The sequence below is a fragment of the Bolinopsis microptera genome, chromosome 6 (assembly GCF_026151205.1).
Source record: "Bolinopsis microptera isolate Bmic1 chromosome 6, MBARI_Bmic_1.0, whole genome shotgun sequence".
In the NCBI taxonomy this organism is placed as follows: Eukaryota; Metazoa; Ctenophora; class Tentaculata; order Lobata; family Bolinopsidae; genus Bolinopsis; species Bolinopsis microptera.
In genome coordinates this window covers 3,180,802-3,204,355 of record NC_087077.1, presented here as the reverse complement: position 1 = coordinate 3,204,355, position 23,554 = coordinate 3,180,802, and the positions used below count along the sequence as shown (strand labels likewise).

At 37.7% G+C, this 23,554-nt stretch overlaps 3 protein-coding genes across 4 annotated transcripts in view; 2 read left to right on the top strand and 1 right to left on the bottom strand.

Annotated features, from left to right (window-relative positions):
* Positions 1 to 8,958: 8,958 nt before the first annotated feature.
* On the top strand, positions 8,959 to 9,477 carry LOC134816981 (uncharacterized). Its single transcript, XM_063826042.1, has one exon. The coding sequence runs from the start codon at positions 8,959 to 8,961 to the stop codon at positions 9,475 to 9,477; it is 519 nt and encodes a 172-aa protein (XP_063682112.1).
* Positions 9,478 to 9,497: 20 nt separating this feature from the next.
* On the top strand, positions 9,498 to 10,172 carry LOC134816980 (uncharacterized). Its single transcript, XM_063826041.1, has one exon. The coding sequence runs from the start codon at positions 9,498 to 9,500 to the stop codon at positions 10,170 to 10,172; it is 675 nt and encodes a 224-aa protein (XP_063682111.1).
* Positions 10,173 to 13,828: 3,656 nt separating this feature from the next.
* The window catches only part of LOC134816247 (syntaxin-binding protein 1-like), a 55,592-nt gene continuing 45,866 nt past the window's right edge, over positions 13,829 to 23,554 (bottom strand). Inside the window, exons 12-18 of one of the 2 annotated variants that reach the window (XM_063825003.1) lie at positions 23,463 to 23,534; positions 22,950 to 23,063; positions 20,411 to 20,550; positions 20,003 to 20,146; positions 17,224 to 17,478; positions 16,785 to 16,937; positions 15,061 to 15,267 (exon numbers count right to left, since the gene is read on the bottom strand). In XM_063825003.1, coding sequence (XP_063681073.1) covers positions 15,160 to 15,267; positions 16,785 to 16,937; positions 17,224 to 17,478; positions 20,003 to 20,146; positions 20,411 to 20,550; positions 22,950 to 23,063; positions 23,463 to 23,534 — 986 coding nt within the window. In that variant the 3' untranslated portion in view covers positions 15,061 to 15,159. Of the gene's footprint in view, positions 15,268 to 16,784; positions 16,938 to 17,223; positions 17,479 to 20,002; positions 20,147 to 20,410; positions 20,551 to 22,949; positions 23,064 to 23,462; positions 23,535 to 23,554 lie in introns of both variants that reach the window. The other variant, XM_063825004.1, reaches the window with a different exon arrangement.

The window sequence follows — 23,554 nt, the reverse complement described above, 5'->3', positions numbered from 1 at the left end:
CAAAGATTGATCTTACAATGGTAAGGTAGAAAGCCCTCTTTTGGCGTTTATCCATGGTAAAATGACAGGTTCTCTTTAAGAGCCCAAGCTTTGAGCTTGCTTTAGATATCAATTGATCACAATGTGCACCCCACAGAAATCTGTTGTTCATTATTACACCAAGATCTGTATGGGATGCCACATAATCAATTATGACTTCATTAAGATTATACCAATAAATATTAAAAGGAAGATTGTCTAATACATTTCTTTGCAGAGTTACAGATAACACCTTACACTTTGAAGGGTGAAAAGTCATTTTGTTATCGATTGACCAGGCAAACAACCTGTCTATATCTCCTTGGAGAATATAGTGGTCTTCAAAGCATTCGATGACCCTCCAAATTTTGGTGTCATCTGCATACAATGCTACATTTGTATCCTCCGAGACACACGAGAACATGTCGTTGATGAATAGAACAAACAGAAGTGGTCCCAGAATAGATCCCTGGGGCACTCCTGATTGCACGGGAAGCATGCTTGAGACAGCTCCACCTACAACAACCTGCTGTCGTCTGTCTTGTAAATACGACTTTAAAAATCTAAGCATCAGACCATCAATACCATATAAATTTTTTAGCTTGCGAAGGATTAAGTCATGTGATACACTGTCAAATGCCTTAGCAAAATCAAAATAAACAATGTCGGATCTTGACTTATTGTTCAGGGCCAGTGCAAGGTTGTCTGTGAATGGGACCATCTGGGTAGTGCAAGACTTCCCATTCACAAAACCGTGTTGTCTACAGTCGATTAACCCTTCACAAGCTGCGAGCAACTCTTTCGAAATACAACGTTCAAAAACTTTCATAACTAAGCATGTCAGTGAGATGGGTCTGTAATTTTCAACAGATCCTTTTTCACCCTTCTTGTGTACCGGAACAACAGAAGCAAGCTTCCATTCCTCCGGCACACATCCAGTCACAAAAGAGGTGTTGAAAATCATGGTTAGAGGCTTTGCAAGAGTGCTCGCACAATTTTTTAACACAGTGCCATGGATACCATCTGGACCTGCGGCTTTACCCGGTTTAATCCCTTTTAAAATTAACAAAACATCCAACACGTGAAATCACGAGAGACTGGTCTGTCGCAGGCACAGAGAATTCTGGGGGAGGAGGGGTACCTTTCCTGTGTGAGAGGTTGTTGTCGTTCCTTATAAAGTACAGTTCTCTTGCTGATAGGTCCGCTGGCAGAATTAGAAATATCATAAACTGGGTTGTGCGTTTGTTGATTTCTATCTACTGCATTCGGCGAAGTATTAAAAATAAAGATTCCAAGAAGTTCCAAGAAATACCGAGAAAAATGTTTTCAGTGAAACAGACATGAAGTTGCGAAGTAATTAAGTTATTTAACCCAAAAAAATGGTATTCGGTACCTTATTCTGTTATAAAATCCACCGTGTGGTGTCATCATATAAATTGAAAATTTTATTTAAGCACGCCCAAACGGCCAGAGTCTATCAAACATTCCACAAAAAGTAACTTTCCTACGATAAAGTACCTCAAATAACTGGTACAAAAGTTAGGGTGATAAGAACTAAAGATGTAATCTACTTGGAATCTCATGTTATGATCAATGCTGTTTTCTTTTCTCGATTGAATAAACAAGCTAACCATTTCCTGGCATGGTGTCCCAAATTGGGTTTGCAGAAAATTATACAAACAAAATCTCTGCCAATTTGCTTCCGAATCTCCTCTGTCGAGTTAACGAGGATAATTAAATGGTTAAATAAGGAAATTTTGGACATGTTTGCTCAGCGATGTTGACGCAGTGGTCGTGGTCTGAGTTTGACATTTGCTAACGACATAGTTTTAGGTATGTAGATTGTAGGTACCTTGTTGACTGTGTGGAATGTGGATAATGTATCTAATGAGACGATGTCGTCACTCCAAAGCGAGGCCTACCCAACTTTAATCTGCCAGCTCTGTTCCCTCCAAACCTCGGCCCTATTCTCTGAAATCTGGCTGGTTATTGCTTTGTGGAAATTAGAGTCTTTCGGTGATGTTTTGAAAATTTCAATAACGTAAATTTCTTGGAGAAACTAATAGAGGCATCGATTAAACCCTGAGACCCAGTCATTTTCCTTCCTGCTTCTGATGAACTTAATAAATCTAAATTGGTTAATTTTAAACAGGACGGAGCAGCTTGGTTGAAATACTGCCTCAGTTTTACGGAATTTCCTCTAGTCAAGTACATGCACTGTCAGAGAAACCTTTTGCAAATGCAAAGACCTGGCTTTAAACTTACTTTTTGAAAGCAAGTCGCATTGACTCTATTTTAGTCGGTCCAAGCAAGCACGTCGTGTTTCGATCACAGTGCAAGGTATACTAGATTCTGCCGTGTGACGGGGATTAACAAAACTGGAGGTCCCGCTGCCGTGGATTTGATCTAGCTGATGATCCTGGTCGACTCCATTTATTTGTTTCTAATTTTACCAATTTTCAGGAAAATATGTCACCAAGCCAGGCCTTCAGTTGTAATTTTAATCCAGCAGGAATATTGTACAGTAAATAACACTTATTCCCATTGAAGAAATTAATAAATCGTTTATACATTCGTAACAAAAATATAGTTAAATTCTAAAAAAATACCAGTCCTTTTTTATTGCATCCATGCACATTCAAAACCAAATATAGTACTTGATGGCATGATTGAAATAAATTGAATTCAAATTAAATTTAAGTATAAATCATCAAATATTATCAAATAAAGGATTTTCATTAAATATTCATCCGGAAATTAAATATGTTTCATTCCAATAATATGTATTACTGTTCGGAACATGTGCCAGCACAGTCCGGTGTGATTCTCTCTCCAGCTTCCATCTCACTAGGACTATATGAGAAAGTATTCTCACAGGTCATGTCGTAGAAAGCGAACCTCTTAGCTTGGGCGTATCTTTCTTTGCACTCTCCGATTAGAGCATGCTCGTAGAGGTGCTCACCGTTGATCGTTATTCGAACTATTCCGTCTTTAATGGAGAAGGACCAGGTAGTTTGTCCTTCGTCAGCTTTAGCACGTCTTAAATGAACAGGAGTCATACATGTGATGCAGCCAGTCAACCAGATGCCCCTTAGGTTCCACTGGAATTTCCCGATTTCGTTTGCGTCCTCGTCGTAAAGCACGATTGAGTTCTCTCTCTTTCTCCTTAGCTTGGAAGTAACTTGGACACCTTTGTCGGATGTAACCAGATCTTGCTTCACAGTACACTCCATGTTGGTGCAATATCCACATTCGGGAGTCCAGCAGTCACAAGTGGGGTATTCTATATCGTAATCAGAATCATCGGAATCAGGAGTGACTGTGGTAGTAGAGGCTTCTGTTGTGGGTTGCTTGGTTGTGGGTTTTGCTGTAGTTATTTTCCTGGTAGTAGGTTTTACTGGTGGTGGGGTAGTTCCCTTGTTATTGTCCATAGGTAATCCACGGATGTAGTAGCCCTCCATGTGCCTGAAAGTAATCCTGTCTACATCAGCATTTCCAAGTGCACGACAGCTTTGTGGCAGACCTGGTTTTCTGGGATTAACTTCTCCCTCGTCGAAATGTTGAGAGTATTGCAGTTCTCCGTCGCATGTCAGTTCAACATCATCTTGGTTGAAGTTCCATGCCCAGATCTGTTCTTTCTTCCCTCCGGCAGGGAAACTTTTGTAAGCTTGATATCTAGCATTACATTCTTCAACGTTAACATCAAATCCTCTGTCGTATTTGATGGTATTCCACACCAAACGACCGACTTTATTGTTCCAGTTTCCAGATTGAAGTAACATCATCATAGTGGTTGCTTTGTCAGTTCGGAAGAGTTCGCCATAAGATGGGTTAGTGTTGTAGACATCAGGACGGAATGCTTTGACCTCCAGGATGTAGTCTTTTAGGGGAAACATGACTCGTTCTTCGTTCTGAGTCAAGAGTCTCCATTCAGTTAGAGAAGGGTCCAGAAAAGCAGAGAGGGCTGTACCAAGTAGTGCGAAAACAATGGGGCAAATCATATTGTTCCTGAATAGAATGAGGTTAATATTTGATATGAACATTTACAAAGGCAAATTATAATACTGAATAGTTTGACCCTTAAACATTGTGAACTTAAAATCAGACAACAAAGTTATAAACTCAACAGACTTAAATTCTCAGCAAACGTGAAAAGAATTCAACTAAAAAAATGGAAAAGCTCAGCATCAGAGGTCATATACAGGGAATTAATATATGCAACAGTAGCGTTCCAACAAAACATAAATTGATGGTTTACCAGCGCAAACTAGGGTCTTAAATACGATAAAAGATTACTGGGCAAGGTCAGCCGCTTACGTATATCACAGTTAATACAGGGAGGGAAGCCACCCACGTCATAGATATTTTATAATTACTAATAGTATTACCGATATTATATTATACATATATATATATAATATATATTATTCCGTATTATTACTACATATTATGGTGCAGAGAAGAACTAGCAGTAGTGACCTCATATCCTTTGATTGTACTTGTTGTCGATGACGATTTCGGTGACGATTCATGTTACTGACATGACGTGATTAAATTCAGGTAATTATAGTTTATGCTATAGCGATTTATTTCAGACAAGATATAATTATATGATCAATGATCATAACACTTCAAAGACGGTCAGAACTTATCATGCAATAATATTATGACAAACCTGATGACGGCTCCAAACCCGAAAGCTGCAACTTTGAGATCATCGTCATAATTATTAATGATTCCTGCAAAACTATTTCATTTCATTTAACCACATTATTGATGGATTTTACGCTAACCCCGATTTAAGTTTTAACGTGGCTGTTTCTATCTCCTTTCTGCAAAGCTCTTCATCTCTGCATCTCCGGAAGGGTGTGGTTCAGGTGTCGAGAACGTCTCGGCCAAGGTGTACGAAAGTGATGCCTCCCATAATTTGATGCTGAAAGGATTTTCTGACCGATGAATTCTCTACTTTTTACTCTGGGACAAGGTCGTATCTCAGCAGTTTGACCCGGAATTTGCTTATGTACTGTCTCATCAGTCACCGTGTGAGCTTGTTGTCCCAATCATAGGCCTATAAATTATCCTGATTCGGAACAATATAATAGTACTATTATATCGCTTGACTCACTAGATTAATACGCTGTTCCAGACTAACTATTATTTGATTTTGATTCCATGAGCATTGAGATCGATTATCACAGTGCTGGCAAGCACGACCGGTGCATTTATTGTGGGTATACTATGTACCCCCTTTACTATTATACCCCCTTTACTATTATACCCCCTTTACTATTATACCCCCTTTGGTACACGTTACAAGCCTCTTTCGTGCACGCGAAGCGTGCACTCCGGCCGGAGGCGGCGGCCGAAGGCCGCCGCCTCCGGCAGGAGTTTTCAGGCATTAAGACTCATCGGAAGTCGTTCAGCAGATTTATTTTTAGTTCAAAACATTCTAATTTGATGTCAAAGATGACAGGAATAAAAAATAGTTATGTTGAGATTTTTAAGAAATTTGCATAAAATACTCGCCAGCACTGTTATACGAAATTCGGTAAAAAACCCAAAATCGCCATATTCAGGTGCCTTAAAAACCATGTTAAAATCGAGTTAGAGATCTGAAATTTTTCAGGGCGTCTAGACGTTGACCAAATCGACTGCAAAAAAAGTTTCAGGTTTCAGGAACATCGGGAAGTGGGTTTTCTAGAACCCCCGTTTTACGACAGATTGTCGTGATATATACATATATATATATCAGGGATAGACGCTTTGCCAGTCAATTGTAATCTGTATTTAAGTGTCCATAGATTCAAAAGTATAAAAGATACAGCCATTTCCGACCACAGGTCTTGCAAATAATTGTTTACACTTTAGTTTACATTGTATAAAAAAATTATTTGACGTCATAAACACCCCTTGATGACGTCATCAAGTTTACCGTTTTTAAAACTTGATTTTTGACAAAGTAATGACTTTTAAAATTAATTTTACACCATTAAGGAGTAATTTAACTCAAAATCTGAGGAAATTTTCACCTTAGATAATTGTTCAAGCATTCTGAAAATCTACCGGAAAGTTTTTCTAGCTTGCTCCTTCATAAAGATATTCGTCATTGAAGTTTGTGCTTTTTTGAAGAATTATTTTATAAAAACGTCAATTTTGCGATTTAGTATTCTCTGGTGTTGGCCCATGCCTTGGGTTGTGGAGCTCAGTTCTGCTTCCTATAGGTATAAATTGTGCATTAGGCTAGTTTTAAAGTTGAAAATCGAAAAGTTGCACACGTGGGGACACGCCCAAATTGATAGAAAATTGCTAAAATCACTGAAAATTGCTGTTTTCGTCATTTTCTGTCAACTTTAGAGTGCCGTTGTGATTACAGTTCTTCTTGAAATACTTTGAAACTTTGCATGCTGATTAAACTATATATAAAACAATTACATGCAAAAATTTACGGCGATTCAATATTGGATGCGCACGCAACGTCCGCTCAAAGTTTGCACGTGCGAAAGGTGAGAATTTTGCTCATTCGTGATTTCCAACAAATTCTGCTTTGCCACGACAGTTTAATGTCATTATATATGAATTTAATGCCAACTTGAATGAGTATTAAGTGGCATATTCAGTCAGTGATCGACCGATATGCTTCCCTAAACACAAGGAAATGTTTTTAAAGGAAAAATTTCGAAATCGTTGAAATTTCCTCCTTATTAATGAAGATATCAGTTTATATTTCGACTTTATAAAGTACCCTGACATTATAATCAAAAAGAGGTGATATTTTACCAAAACCCATAATCATGGGTAGAGTGGACCGCTGCCAGTGTCTCTCTTTCCCAAACAAAAGGAAATGATATTAATTTGATTGACCGTTCTCAAATGCAAAATGATACCGAGAATGAAATCGGTCGCTCGCTTTTCCCATTCATTTACAATTGTAATAGATTAAGAAGAACTGCCAAAAGGCAGCTGTACTCGGCAATAAAGATTCAATAAACTTCAGCTTATTCAATAAGTTATAACTACCACCCTTGTCCCTTACCCCGAAATACTAGGTATCGACCCGAACGCAACCCAAAGAGATTTTTACAGCATCTGATTGATGTAATCAATCGAAACTAATTTATACAATTCGTAAGCCGTGAATGAATGGTGGGAAAAGCGAGCGACCGATTTCATTCTCGGTATCATTTTGCATTTGAGAACGGTCAATCAAATTAATATCATTTCCTTTTGTTTGGGAAAGAGAGACACTGGCAGCGGTCCACTCTACCCATGATTATGGGTTTTGGTAAAATTTTCTAATACACTATTTACAAAATATGGTGAGGTAATTTCCTCGCAGGATTAAGCGTTGAATAAAACAATGGAGGGAGGGACTTAGTGAATTTGTTATCCCAATCATATTCATATGTCATAGGCTACATGAGCCGATAGCGTGCAGCAATAGTTACATGAATTGCAGAATGCAGCAGTGATTGCCATGGAATCATGAAATTGAAAGAAAACAAAAGTGAATCATCCAGCAATGAATGAAACGTTTGATGTTTTACTCCACAATAGTTACCAAGTGCGAAGTAAAACTTATCGCATCAAAATGGTAATAACAGCCAAATTTATATAATTGTACTGTCATATTTTGTACGGAAATGTAAAATATGACGTCCGCGATAAATAATTATTATAACAAGTTTTATCAATTGAGGACTTCACGCTTTAGTAAATTAAGTCAATCGTTTCACAATCAAATATTCGGCAGATAGAGAGGCTGTCGCCATCCAGTATATCAATATAACCTAATATTAAAAAACAAAATAGGGATAGGGATAGGGATAGGGATAGGGATAGGGATAGGGATAGGGATAGGGATAGGGATAGGGATAGGGATAGGGATAGGGATAGGGATAGGGATAGGGATAGGGATAGGGATAGGATAGGGATAGGGATAGGGATAGGGATAGGGATAGGGATAGGGATAGGGATAGGGATAGGGATAGGGATAGGGATAGGGATAGGGATAGGGATAGGGATAGGGATAGGGATAGGGATAGGGATAGGGATAGGGATAGGGATAGGGATAGGGATAGGGATAGGGATAGGGATAGGGATAGGGATAGGGATAGGGATAGGGATAGGGATAGGGATAGGGATAGGGATAGGGATAGGGATGTTTAGTTCAACTATATGTTTACACCTCATTAACTAGTATGAAGACGATGGCTACTAGGTTATTGGGTTAAATTAGGTTACCATGCTACTGTTCGAGTCGGACGCAGTCTTCAGATCTCTGGTTATCATTACGTAATGAGTTCTGACTTCTTTGATTTGTAAGTGCTATGGTGATATCATTCCTGGTTAAAGAACAAACCGTTAATGTTATAACATGCTAATTGCTAACGTGAATTTTATAACGTCAGAACGTCCGCATCGTGAATCGTCATCGTAGACTCGTACACAAGTACCAACGACCAGGATAAAACGTCACAATTAGTCCTTCTTTACACCATGACCATATGTAGTAATAATATAATATCATTATCAATGAAATATCAGTAATATGAGTAATATTATGAGTAATTATATAATATCTATGACGTGGGTGGCTTCCCTCCCCGTATTAACTGTGATATACGTAAGCGGCTGACCTTGCCCAGTATTCTTTTATCGTATTTAAGACCCTAGTTTGCGCTGATAAACCATCAATTTATGTTTTGTTGGATCGCTACTGTTGCATATATTTCCCTGTATATGACCTCTAATGCTGAGCTTCTCCATTTTCTTGAGTTGAATTCTTTTCACGTTTGCTGTGAATTAATTAAGTCTGTTGAGTCTATAACTTTGTTGTCTGATTTTAATTTCACAATGTTTAAGGGTCAAACTATTCAGTATTATAATTTGCCTTTGTAAATGTTCATATCAAATATTAACCTCATTCTATTCAGGAACAGTATGATTTGCCTCATTGTTTTCGCACTACTTGGTACAGCCCTCTCTGCTGTTCTGGACCCTTCTCTAACCGAATGGAGACTCTTGACTCAGAACGAAGAACGAGTCATGTTTCCCCTAAAAGACTACATCCTGGAGGTCAAAGCATTCCGTCCTGATGTCTACAACACTTACCCATCTTATGGCGAACTCTTCCGAACTGACAAAGCAACCACTATGATGATGTTACTTCAATCTGGAAACTGGAACAATAAAGTCGGTCGTTTGGTGTGGAATACCATCAAATACGACAGAGGATTTGATGTTAACGTTGAAGAATGTAATGCTAGATATCAAGCTTACAAAAGTTTCCCTGCCGGAGGGAAGAAGGAACAGATCTGGGCATGGAACTTCAATCAAGATGATGTTGAACTGACATGTGACGGAGAACTGCAATACTCTCAACATTTCGACGAGGAGAAGTTAATCCCAGAAAACCAGGTCTGCCACAAAGCTGTCGTGCACTTGGAAATGCTGATGTAGACAGGATTACTTTCAGACACATGGAGGGTTATTACATCCGTGGATTACCTATGGACAATAACAAGGGAACTGCCCCACCACCAGTAAAACCTACTACCAAGAAAATAACTACAGCAAAACCCACAACCAAGCAACCCACAACAGAAGCCTCTACTACCACAGTCACTCCTGATTCCGATGATTCTGATTACGATATAGAATACCCCACTTGTGACTGCTGGACTCCCGAATGTGGATATTGCACCAACATGGAGTGTACTGTGAAACAAGATCTGGCTACATCCGACAGAGGTATCCAAGTTACTTCCAAGCTAAGGAGAAAGAGAGAGAACTCAATCGTGCTTTTCGATGAGGACGCAAACGAAATCGGGAAATTCCAGTGGAACCTAAGGGGCATCTGGTTGACTGGCTGCATCACATGTATGACTCCTGTTCATTTAAGACGTGCTAAAGTTGACGAAGGGCAAACCACCTGGTCCTTCTCCATTAAAGACGGAATAGTTCGAATAACGATCAACGGTGAGCACCTCTACGAGCATACTCTAATCGGAGAGTGCAAAGAAAGATACGCCCAAGCTAAGAGGTTCGCTTTCTACGACATGACCTGTGAGAATACTTTCTCATATAGTCCTAGTGAGATGGAAGCTGGAGAGAGAATCACACCGGACTGTGCTGGCACATGTTCCGAACAGTAATATTATTAGAATGAAACATATTTGATATTTGATTTGCAGATGAACATTTAATTTAATTTTTTTATTAGTGACGGCCCCAACGTTAATGTGGCTCTTGCTATGTGTTGGTTCAGCCGAATTAATTATTATATAATCAAGTTTATTTTTCTCGTTAGTTGTCATCTGGCCAAACATTAAGCAACTTATATTGCAGTACCATTTATCATTTAGTACATCAAAATATGTCATTGTAACTTTGCATGGCTGAAATGTAACGCTTGATTTATATATATAATGATTAATTGAATTTTCAAATAAAAAATTCAATGATATTTGATAACTATTTGGTTAATATTTAGATGTTTTTTGGACTCAATTTAATTCAGCCATGCCTGCAAAAATATTATATTTATATTTGTATGTCTATTTGGATAGATGACATTCAATTAGAATGTCACTGTAATTTTGTTACGGGATGTTAACTGAAATGTATAATTTGTAAATTTTATTAATATCAAGTTTATTTGACGGTCATTACCTATATTGTATTTATAATCAATATTTTTACTGTAAAGGAATATATTTGATATTTGCTTTATAACGGATTGTATTTCTTTGATTCATCGGATAAATTCGGTATCAACAACAATTTTAATCTATGTAGATATAATTTAATAATTCATACGAATATTAAATTATTAAAAACATTCCACCGATGAGCATGGCATATCCGGGCTAGCTCGGGTCAGTTTACCAAATGTATAACACTACAGTCTGATGCTAGTCAGCTACAACCAAGCGGCAAGCATGTCTTAAGGGGCATACCCCAAAACAGTGGTTTGTGCCGTCCAGACCAAATGACCTCATAGGCAGTTCAGTGACCTTCTAGCGCACCGTTTCCACACAAAAAAAAATTCAGATAAAAAATCACATTTTCTCCCATATAACTTCAAAGGGAAGCATTTTAGGGTGTTTTGTTGTTCATAACTCATATATAAATGTGCTAGTTGCGGTTATTTTGCACCCTTCAAAAAGTCACTAGCACATTCCTATCAAAATTTTAGAAAAATCAGTAAATATTAAAAACGAAAAATGTGCCTAAATTTGTTGTTTGGCTTTGAGGTCCAATAGATCAGAAGGTGAATGAGTAAAAAAATTTTTGAGGGCATCAAAAACTGCGCCAGAATTTGTTTTAAAGACCCGAGGGCCACCCTTAAGGGCTTTGAAACCGGTTTATTGACAATATAATATATAATAAATAAACTGAAATCGTAACATTCATGTCAATACTAACTGAAATAATATTAGCTGTAGTTAAAATAATAATACTTACTGTCACTTAATTAAGATATATGATGTAATAAAATGAATCTCTTTATTTCCACACTAATTCTCACACCAAGCTTTAATTCACACACCAAAACTTTAAATTTTATCAGAATACAAATGTACTAATATATACGTCTCTTATCTTTTAGTTAAAAAGTCAGGGGTGCAGCCGTTTAACTTCAATTAAGATTAAAACAATTCATCACGCTGGATCACGACGTTATTCTATCAAAATCAGCTAGGCGTTATTTGAATTGATTGCTGGGCTCTGTGTGGTACTGTGTAGTGGTAAGTGGGTGTGTGTGCGCGTGGTTGTTATTATGATGCGTTGAGATCAGCTACGTTGATGATATGTGATTGTGCGTGTTGTGCTGATAAGGCTTGAATTGAGCAATGGCCAGGAGTATTATCAGTAAACTAGTAGCAGGTCTGGCAGTGAAAATTTTCCGATTTCAAAAGTGGTCGGTAATTATTAGTTTTGAAGTGCTTTTGTAACTAAGAAGTTTATTGAGTGAATGCCTCATGTTGTTTAGATAGTTTACTAATACTAAGTTATGTTGTGGGGTGTGTGATTTTGTGACCGTTGAGATTTCCTTAAACCTGGAATATTATTCAGTAAAAAGGTTTGCCAGCTTTCCTCGTTGTTGCCTCTTGATTGGTGTTCCAATAGCACACGTTTTGCATTAGACTTGTAAATGTTGATTGAAAATAAGCTGGGAAGACAAGTTATATTTAAGTTTGTTTCAGTGATGGCAAGCAGTGGACCTTTAAAAAAAAAAAAAAAAAAAAAAAAAAAAAAAAAAAAAAAAAAAAAAAAAAAAAAAAAAAAAAAAATATTCAGAGAACAATTCAGAGAACAATTTGATGTCAAGCATCAAATAATCCGATCTTCCCTGACTGACTTTTTGTTAAAATAAGCCTGAAAAGGACAATTTTAGCTTTTTGACTTTAAAAATTCATAACACACCAGCCTTTTTAGATACGATATCAAGATTTTACACACACCTTGACATAGATGTGAATAAACGGCGAGCAAAATTTCAAAGCGATACCGCAAGAAATGATTAACTTATAGCGTCTCAACCACAAAATAATTTTTTCCGAAAATTGCACTCTCAACCAGGAAATGCTCGATTACAAAAATGGGTATTCTCAAAATAATTTTTTTTGGTGTGGAAACGGTGCGCTAGAAGGTCACTGAACTGCCTATGAGGTCATTAGGTCTAGACAGATTTGGGGTATGCCCCCTTAAGGACGTTCCTCTTAGACAGTTTGCTATTACTGGATATATTCTACTATATAGTGCTTAAGCCTTAAGTGATAGAGCTTAAGTTATATTATTTCAAAGATTCTGTAAACAGTGCATTAAAATACACTTTTTATAAGACTATCACCGTCATGGTAAATGTAGTGGATCACGGAATCAGTATTCTAGAGAAACCATCTAATTCCTGGTGACAATAAACCATGGTTGGGAGAGACTATAATGCCAGTCTGTAATAACACTTATATTGAGCTGCAATCAACAAATAGGAAGACAGCTCTACCCCTGGTCTAGGATCTAATACAATGATATTATATCTACCCTAGCTATCTTATAATGTATATGATATCTTGTGCAATTAGTACACATACTACAGATATCTCCATAGCATTAACTAACAGTTGCTAATGAGTCACCACGCCGATATGGCTGCCGTGGTTAGTGTGTATTGACACTATCCTGTATCAGGGCCACTAGTGACCGGTACAGACAGACCCAACTTATCTATCAACACGTACAATGCACCATGTATGATGTATCACTGATTGAGCTAATAATGACCTAGCCAACTTACCATTAATATGTAATACAGCAGAACACCACTATTCAGGACAAATACACGAGTAACGAGTATGCGAGAACATTGACCTGTATCTTTTAAATTAACCCACTCTAGTTTTCCACCTTGTTACACTTAATTTGAGCAAATTTTCTTCTACATCACAAATTGGGAGACAACTGACAAGAATTAATTTTCGCACGGTTTTGACGTATTGTACCTTCGAATAGGTTATCAATTATTGCGACTGTCGCCACTGTTCCCTTCTTTCTTCTATTCGGTGGTGAAGAGTTGAAGGATAGAATCGAGAAAGAAACTGCACACTCGAATGCATGAAGTTTGCAATTAATTAATTAAATTCGATACATGCGGCGCGCGCACTGTTTTGCAGAGACACTTTAATTTTCTGCGCGGTACAAGAAAATAAATTCTGCGCCTCAGAAGTTCAACATTCGGTAGACCCTTCATGCTGACTATGTAACCGCCCAAGCAGAGTGTTACTGTATTACAAAGGAACGGTACTTATTACGATGACTTATCCTGATTCGGAACAATACAATTGTACTATTATTTTGTTTGACTCAATAGATCCAGACTAACTATTATCTGATTCAATGATGCGAGGTTGATTTTTCTTTCACTAAACACTTTATTATTTACGAAGTATGGTGCGGTAATTTCCTCACAGGATTAAACGTTGAATCAGACAATGCAAGGGGCCGGGGGCTTTGTGAATTTAGAGGACCGAAGGATTAAATTTTCCAACTTGAACTTTGAATGTAAAGACAGCTAAAAATAGATAACTCACATTTGTGGGAAAAGCTCACACGAACATACAGAAAAGACAAGAAACATGCATTTTTTGGAAATCACGTACGTTCACCCTTTTTCTCACTTCGCACTATTGAAAATTCATTAATACAGTTTTTCGGTTCAAGAGCTTAGAAAAAGTGATTATCATCATCTAATGAAATTAAACATAACTGATCAACAGCCTTCAAAATTTATTAATCAATCAAAATTTATGACTATTCCAAAATATATCATTTTAAAGTAAACCATAACTTATACATCACACTTTCCCAAAAAGATTTGACAGCAAATTTTAAGCTAAATTGGCACATGAAAGGTTAAAATAGCAATTAACTTCAACCCAAAATTCTGTACATCAAAAAATCTAAAGCGAAACTAATTGATAATTAGTCATTCTCTGAGAAGGAATGGGAAGAACAGCCGAACTTTGAAATAATGGGAATAATTTAATTAACAGTTGTATAAATATGTCAAACAAACGTAAGGGTGAATATATCTGTACATGATTTATAACGAATGGTGAGTATCCCAGAATGAACTTTAAGTCAGATTCTCAGTGGTACTCCTTTCGGGCGAAATAATCCCTGGGGGACTCCCAACCCATCGCTTCGGCGGGTAGTTGATGTACCTTTTACAAGCTAGAGCCTTTTTGGTCTACTTGCTGTGAGGTGTCTCAGCTACATGGGTTTGGGGTCCCCACATTTATTTTTTACTCCTCTAGGAATGTGTCATATTGTGACGTCATATTAATGATGACGTCATAATGTGCTATGTTGTGACGTCATATGTCCTAGGACACTCCCCGTGATATTATTAAGTTCTAAGTAGATCTAGGAAAGATCATGTTGCTGTCCACAAACAGTACACATAGTGTCTAATCAACTAACAAAAACTACATAGCTACCTGAATGAGTGCGCGCATGAAAAACGAAATCGTAAACAGAAATATAGTGAGCAAGCAAATGTGAAATTAATCGATTAAAGAAACTAATAGCAGTCATGTAAACCTAATTATATACTGAAAGACTATCAATTAATTAATCTCAATCTTTGAGCTTGATAAGGTTGTCGAGATAACGTTCAGGGGTGAGAATGTTGTCACTTCCTATAATCACTTCCCAGCCGTTTCTAGTGGTCTGTGTCTCACTTACCTGGTAAGTAATTAGTCGATTAGTACACATCAAATTAGTAATTAGTAATTAGTAATTAGTCAATTAGTAATTAGTATAGTACTGATGTAGATGTATTAAAGGAGTATTCTAAGAAGATTTATTTTAAATATTAATTACTTACATTCATAAATATAGATAACAGTTCGGAGGTGAGGCAAATTTGATTGTCGCGTGACAGTAATTTTAAATTTTGATTGGTCAAAATGGAAGCTAATTGGTAAATTGCTGTCACGTGCCAAAAAATATGCCCGACGAACCATTCAGAGACAAGCGATTAAATTAATTTGAGATTGATTCCTTGCATTGTAAGTGGTATATGAATTGCATAACCCTTACAATTAAAATTTTAATTATAATTTATTAGAGTTAATATTTGAATTATACGGCGATTTATTGTACTAAAGAGGCTCAGGTTATTGAGGTAGCCGGTATATCGAGGTTACACTGTAATACAATGCATCCCGTATTAATCACATTGTAGGCCATATAAAAGCTTTATTATATATATATAGCATACATTTATATTACAAATATATTTTTGCATTATTTTTTAATACAAAGCATCTTTGTTATATAAGTAAGATCAACGCTAAGGGACAAAACTCTGTGCGATAGAAAGGGGCTGGCTGGCTAGAATTCAAGGCTGGTTCTCATTGTTTGAGATCTCATCATTTAATGTCAATAGTTTGCAATAGAATTGAATAACTCAACAGTTAGGGCAGTTAACACTCACAATTACACACTAGCAATACACTAGCAATGTAACAGGTCATTACTCTTTTTTCCCGTTCCATAAATAAAAAGTCATTGGAAAAGTATCGAGCTCATTTTAACTGACTGACAGTCTGTGACAGTCTGTGGTGGTGGTAGAGGATTACTCTGCCTCTACCGCCGCCCTATCAGCAGGACTACAAGGTTTGACACCCAGCATCAGCGATACAGTAAGCATGAAGAGGAGTGGTAGTACGGTTCTGTAGTGCAATCAAGGATTAAGACATGACCGATATCAAGATATGCAATTATAGTGAGATATAGTGGCACTGCGTGGCACTGCGTGGCACTGCGTGGCCTTCTCGTGTCCCTAAATAGTGTGCAAATTACACTTTATTGGGACAACACCGTGTTCGACAGATTTGCAATTAAGTTGTCATACTTTTACCAGGTTAAAGTGAAATAAGGTGTCACATGATATTAATAAACCAACATATCATCAACTTTATCATCTGAATACAGACCACCATATTGTATTAATATATTGATACCTTATTCAACACTAAAGACATGGTAATACAATTTTTGTAGAATTTGTGGACCTCCAATATCCACCACCAGGTGCTGGCAGTTTATTTTACATATTGTTGCTGAGCCTCAGGCACTATTACAATCAAATAGGTAGTATCCTGTTACACCACAAAAGAAATCTAGAAAAAAAACAATCTTCAAAGGGAGCAGTGTAAGTAAGTTAAGTATTCCTTAAAATTTCTACAGATACTAACCTGATGAGCACATCTCATCTCACTGTAACTGATACTGCCCATCACGAATATGATTAGTTTGGGTCCAGTAGCTCGACCTCCCATCACTTGCTGCTTCTTCCCGTGTCCCCGCATCAGTGAGGTCTTACCCACCACGTCTATATCACCGTCATTCTGAAGAGAAGTGTCGTCAGGGCTCCTTTTAAAAGTTAAGGCTATAATTTGAGGCTACATTTAAAGTATATTATGTGAAGTGTTAGGCTATTATATAATATTATATCATACGAGGCTATATAATATATGTATGTGAGGCCATGACTGATATACATGAGGCTGTGTAAATGATGTTATTCGTGATCCTCGAATAGATCTGATGAAGTGCAGTTTGTGAGGCTATAAATAGATTTACTCTAACAATTTACTGTAATACCACTACTTCTACTAACTTAAAGTAACTGACCTTGATCTTTTTATATCGGAGTGGTTTCTCATTTGAGATTCGTTTGTTTGCAGTGGTCCTTTTATTGGATTGATTTGGTGGTGATGTGGTCCTTCTATTCGGGAGTGATATGATCTTTTTTCTTGATGGTGGGTTTAAGGTTGGTGATGTGATCCTTTTGTGTGAAGGTGATGTGGTATGTTTCCTAGGTGATGTGGTATGTTTCCTAGGTGATGTGGTATCTTTCCTACTCTCAGGGGCGGGTCTCTCTTCGCCCTCGTGATAATAAGGTCTGATTATATGGTTAGTAAATGATGAGATTGTGGGCGTGGTTTCTACTTTTGGCTGAAATAGAACTGCTTGATGAATGAAGTTAGGTGCCAATAAAATAAAGGAGCCAATAATGAAATGAATGATGCATTAGCTGTGAAGTGATCCGGGCTCTATGAACTGTTAAGAAAATAAATAAATGGGCTCTGGAGATGATCACCGGAAAATTTGGAGCAAAATGATCAATTTTATTGCTCTCTAGCTCTGGGACTTCGCCCCCCGACTTCCAAACAGGTTAAATTAACCTCTCCCAATCCAAATTTCCTTCAGGTTAATCTTATCACTTGAACTTTTTCAAAATTGAACCTGGCTTCGAAATTTTAACGTAAGGAAGGTACTTATTTAATTTACAGTGGTGGTCACGTGATGCTATGTGGTGGTCACGTGATGCTACGCTACCCCTCGTACAAGCTGCTCTGGTATAATCCGCAAAGCATTAATGGCTCCATTACCTACACCAACTAATGGATATTTTGCCGCTCTATGATGGATCTAACCATTTACCATACCATCGGAAAGACAACAGAACCGCTCGTTTTTGTGATTACACATACTTTACTACCATAATTCTATTGTACGAGATCGTGGTCGCGTACCACCTTTACAATGATCAACAAGTCGGCTAGTCACAGTAACGTTTTCTCTATTCAGGAAAATGGTTTTGCTAATTCCGTCGCGTCTCCCAATTCATTGTTCCTTCGACATTTCGCCATACGAGCCCACAAAATACTGGAAATTTGCGTTTAACACTATAAAGAGATGTGTACATTATTAATATTGAGGCGAAATCACGGTCCTAAATATCTATTATGGCATAATTTCCTCAATTTAACCTCAACACTCCCAGATTAACAACCTCCCCCAGGGCAGGGTGGTGAGTGTTGAGACGCCTCCTAACAGTCATTACCTACTACTACCTCACTAGTCACTACTACCTCACTATTGATACACATTTAGCTGTCACGTGATCCACCTGCCCATTGTCGAGCCTAATAACCTAACTTACACCAGGCCAAGATATCGTATTTCAAAACAGAGTGTTGGGAGTCAATGTTATGTAAATTGATACCGAGTTAGAAAACTATTTACATGACATCCGGTGCTCTACGTATTGGTAATTGGTTACTAATGAGTTGGTAATTGGTTACCAATGAGTTTTCAGTGCATTACTTTAACTAATGACGATCAGTTGGAATGCTCACAGGGTAGCCGGGTAGGATCATCTAACAGATTTAGTATAATCTATGAAAATCATTAGGGTAATTTTCGACCATCTCCGACCCATTTATATGGTTAACAAGCGTGGACATATTCTCGTGGACATATTCTCGTGGACACTACTGTGGACACTACTGTGGACACTACTGTGGACACTACTGTGGACACTACTGTGGACACTACTGTGGACACTACTGTGGACACTACTGTGGACACTACTGTGGACACTACTGTGGACACTACTGTGGACACTACTGTGGACACTACTGTGGACACTACTGTGGACACTACTGTGGACACTACTGTGGACACTACTGTGGACACTACTGTGGACACTACTGTGGACACTACTGTGGACACTACTGTGGACACTACTGTGGACACTACTGTGGACACTACTGTGGGCACTACTGTGGACACTACTGTGGGCACTACTGTGGACACTACTGTGGGCACTACTGTGGACAGTACCCTCTACCTACACCACCTCAGTTATCCCATATAAAGACACTTCAACTTAAGCCAGGGGGCCCCCTTGCTCTGCTCCATAATTATACCCATACAACAACATAGTGTCACTAGTGAACAATAGTGACACACAATGGCTCCCTCGTCCAGGGCTGGCCTTTTGTTAGAATATCAGTGTATGGGGTTAGAACTAAGGAGACTGGAGACATTGTAATATTATGAACATTTTAATTTATCTATGCAAAGTATAGCGTTATAAGGCGGCTCTCAGAGTGGAATTCAGCGTTACAATGTTACAACCGTTCCCGTTGGAGGCCTGATTATTGATTGATCTGAAACTCGCATTACAGAATTTTAGAATTTAGACTAAAATTGACGCCAAGTCCCCCAGAAGTTACAGCCCAACATTTTCTTGGCTACTATTCTGTGATAGGCGACGTTAACTCGTATCTACCTATATCCCGAAAGTACAGGGTCAGGTTGGGACGCATAGTTTTCAAATTCAAAATGTGACGCATGAGAGAAATAACTACATTCCACACGCCCAGTTTCGACTATGTAAGTGAGAAACACAGGCAGGAAAATGTTTTAGACTACAAATTTGAAATCAGAATTGGTAAGAAAGCCAACGAAAAATCAAAAATAGTTGGCTGAGTCTGGTTTGTAGTCTTACAAGATCCTGTGTAATCCTGTGTAAGCACACCATTAGCTTCACAGTTCATGCAATTATTCTAATCTAATATATCTACCCTACTGTGTTTAAAATGACCTACATTATGTTTACCTGTGATTCAGCGTGGAAGAAAGGATAGTGAGAAGTATCAAGGTTCTTCTCGTGGACCACTGCCTCCATAATATCCATAACTACGGGGGTCCACCGCGACGTCTCGAATACTCCCGATGTGTCCCGCTCTTTTCTGGGAGGTTCCTGGAATGCAGACGTGTAGGTATGTGAAGACATAACAACAAAGCCTTGTTGTTGTTGTTGTTGCAACAGCATAGTTTCAAGCTTTTACGCTTTTGTCTACAAAGCAAAGGATGTGTACGGTGTAATGATGTTACAATCTGTTACACGTCATTTTGAGAAAACTATAAATTCTTCAGCTTTTTTTTCCTCCGAAAGACATTGATCAAATTGTAACTGGCCACAGAACATTGAAGAATGAAGGCTAATAAACAAAGAACTGCTTACCCTTCTGTCCTGAATCTCTGAAGTTCCGAATATATCAATACCCAGATCTATCATGTTGTTCACAGCTTTCTCCTCCTTCTTAATCTCCGCTCGCTCAATCAGTTTCAGTAGCGTTTCTTTGGTCAGGTGTTTACCCAAACCTGGAAAGTTGAGGCATCTCAATAAACCTCCCGTTAAATTAAACGAGGCACTTTATTTCAATGAAAGCGACAATTTCATTTATTGTTAGTTGTTTCTAGCTAAATACGAAGTGGGTGTGACGCCGAGGTGTGCCTCCAAAACTATTGCCACTTTTCCTGATTTTAGGTGAAGTGTAGTATTGGTAAATGGTGTGCTATCTTTACCAATAATCAAAACTGAATAACCTCCACAATTTGCATCCATATATTAATTAATAAACCCTGACTTTCTTGTAAAATCATACCTCGGAGCAGTATTTGAGACATAATCCAAATCACTACCAGGTAACCAGGTGGCCAATTAGCGCGCAAATAAAAAGTCACGTGGCAACTTAACTCCGCCACATAATTTAAACTCACTAATATCCCATGATTATCTGGAGCTGGAGATAATTAACTGAGATTCCCGCTCCCCAACAATTTAGAGATAAAAAGAGGTTAACTGATGACCACGGAAATTGCTGGAAATTGCTGGAGGAAGAGAGGTTAGACCTGTTTTCTTTTGTCTTGGTGGCCCTGTTAAACTCTACTTAGCTTAAAGCTAATCTCTGTCTTATAGTTATCATCCAGGGTCAATGGCGCCTCATAATTTCTTACAAGTGTTTTGGTGGTGAGGTAGAATTATGGTAGCCAGAAGAGGGAAATAAATGATGAGTTCATGCTAATTTCAGAGATATAGGTTGCTTTGTTGGGATTGGTATGTATTCTGATGTCGAACTTAATAGTGAGCTTCATCAGTTGTTTATGTTAGTAGTTGTATTCTTTAATAGTTGTAGTCTTTAATAGTCAGCAAACTTCTACCGGGTGCATTGATTGAGAAACAAACTTAGTTTTACAATGTAACTTCCGTTGTTTTCCGTTGTGTCCGAACATAGTCATCATTAATTCTTATTGCCCCCCCCCCCCCCCCCCCCCCCCCCATTTATTCACTGCAAGTCGTCTAAATTCCTCTATGCAATATAATTGAAAGTGGTGGTTTGCAACCCTGTACAGTCTTAACTGAAGTGGATATAAATTAACAAACATTTTATCATATATTATACTTACTAAATATATATGTAATATATATTATACTGACTAAACGTCAGTTTTAAAACTAAACAAGGTGTGATATTGGGCGTTATGTTACGGAGCTGAAACGTAATGACATCATGTTGTATGCTCTACACAACATCTGCGTTTCAGCAGAAATAATATAAAGAAGATAAGTTGCTATGTAATGTTTAAATCCAGGGAACTGAGGGTTCGCTAGAAATGATGCAATGTTTTATTTGTAACTTGGGAGTGATTGAACTGGAGTTACTATCTTTGTCGACATAGTGGTGTTAATGGAAATTGGAACGTACCCAACCTTTCAGCAGTGATATCAAGATGGTTATTACCAAGATGGTTTCGGTAGAAATAATGAACTGATTTGTTTTAAACACTGGTGTAAACACTGGTGTAAACACTGGTGTAACTTGTAATATTAGTGCAAGTGGTAGTTCCAATTCTTAATAATGATACCCTCAATAGAGTAGCCTCACAGAAGACAACGAACAGTTAGAGATGGAATACTTTTTAACTTCTGTGACGGAAAATAAAAGGTAAACAGGAAAACAGTACTTTTAACACCAAGATATTATTTAAGTATTGGAAGTTTAAAATCTCCAACACAAGAATACAACCCACGAGTTAGCTCACAACTATTTCCATTCATTACCAGCTGCAGAGTGCAAACACACCGGCAAATAAAGTTGCAATAATTTACATTTACATTTACAAACGCATTATATTACATAATATATAAAGTATTATATAACAATTTATTATATGTCATCAACTGTATGTCATAAACTAGACTCAATGTACTCAAACACACAGGACAAGGTTACAGAGTTACAGGCGCATACTTTGACAAAATCAACGTTTGTTTTTGTTGTAGAACCCTGAGGGGTTGGCATTTCGCCATATAAAAGAGCACCTGTCCCTGACCTTGATTGACGTCCCTCATACGTGACTAACATATCACGTGGTTAATCACGTGGGCAATCTATCCGCCTATCTCTCCACACGATACATAATAAACACAGCTTGATAACTTCATAGCAGTTGAATGTTTAAGAAATAATAAACAGCTTGTAATACGATACCAGCTTGAGTTTTATACAGGACATTTCCATCAGCGCTCAGTAAAACTTTTGAATAATCACACGGAAAACACTACTCATAGCAATATTATATTATATTATTTTTAAATGTTCCCAACATTATATTTAAATATTATTCTCACTGTGAGTTCCTAAAATTTTAATTTTTTAAATGTAACCGTAAGCAAATGTACGTTAAATTCCGCTATTATCTAACAAAAGTCAACCCACCTTTTTTGTTGAGCACGTAGAGGATCAACACACGTAGTTTCTGGTAGTGGGTAAATAGAGGTCCATTATTCTGGGGCACAAATACTGGGACACATGCTTTAACGAACCTCTCACCTGAACATAATTAGTAATTAATAATTAGCTAATTATTGGTTTTACTTTATTATATCGGTCAGGCTGTTGTTGTCTGCACGCAGCACAGGTCTTTGTTTGATTATATATGCTGTCATTAACCACAAAGTCGTTGTAAAACAACGCGGTAATTACTGATCAGCAAGGACAATTTGAGCTAAATGATCCGAGACAACCGAGAAAATTGTTTGGCAAACAACGGCAAACAATGGTTAAATTAAATTGTTAACTTGATGAAGGAGCACAATGGTTAAATTGATCGTGATGCAGTAGCCACGCTACTACATACAAAGGAAATATTCATAGTTTCGCAACATGGCGAATGATTGTTACAGTAATAATTAAATAATGTTAAAATTAAATAATAGTAAAGGTCCTTACCAATAGGTTTACCAGTGCTGTCGAACCCAGTTGACATGTCCTGTTCTAGTTTTACCGCTCTCTCTACTGTCCCTGTTGTTTACTTTTTAGCG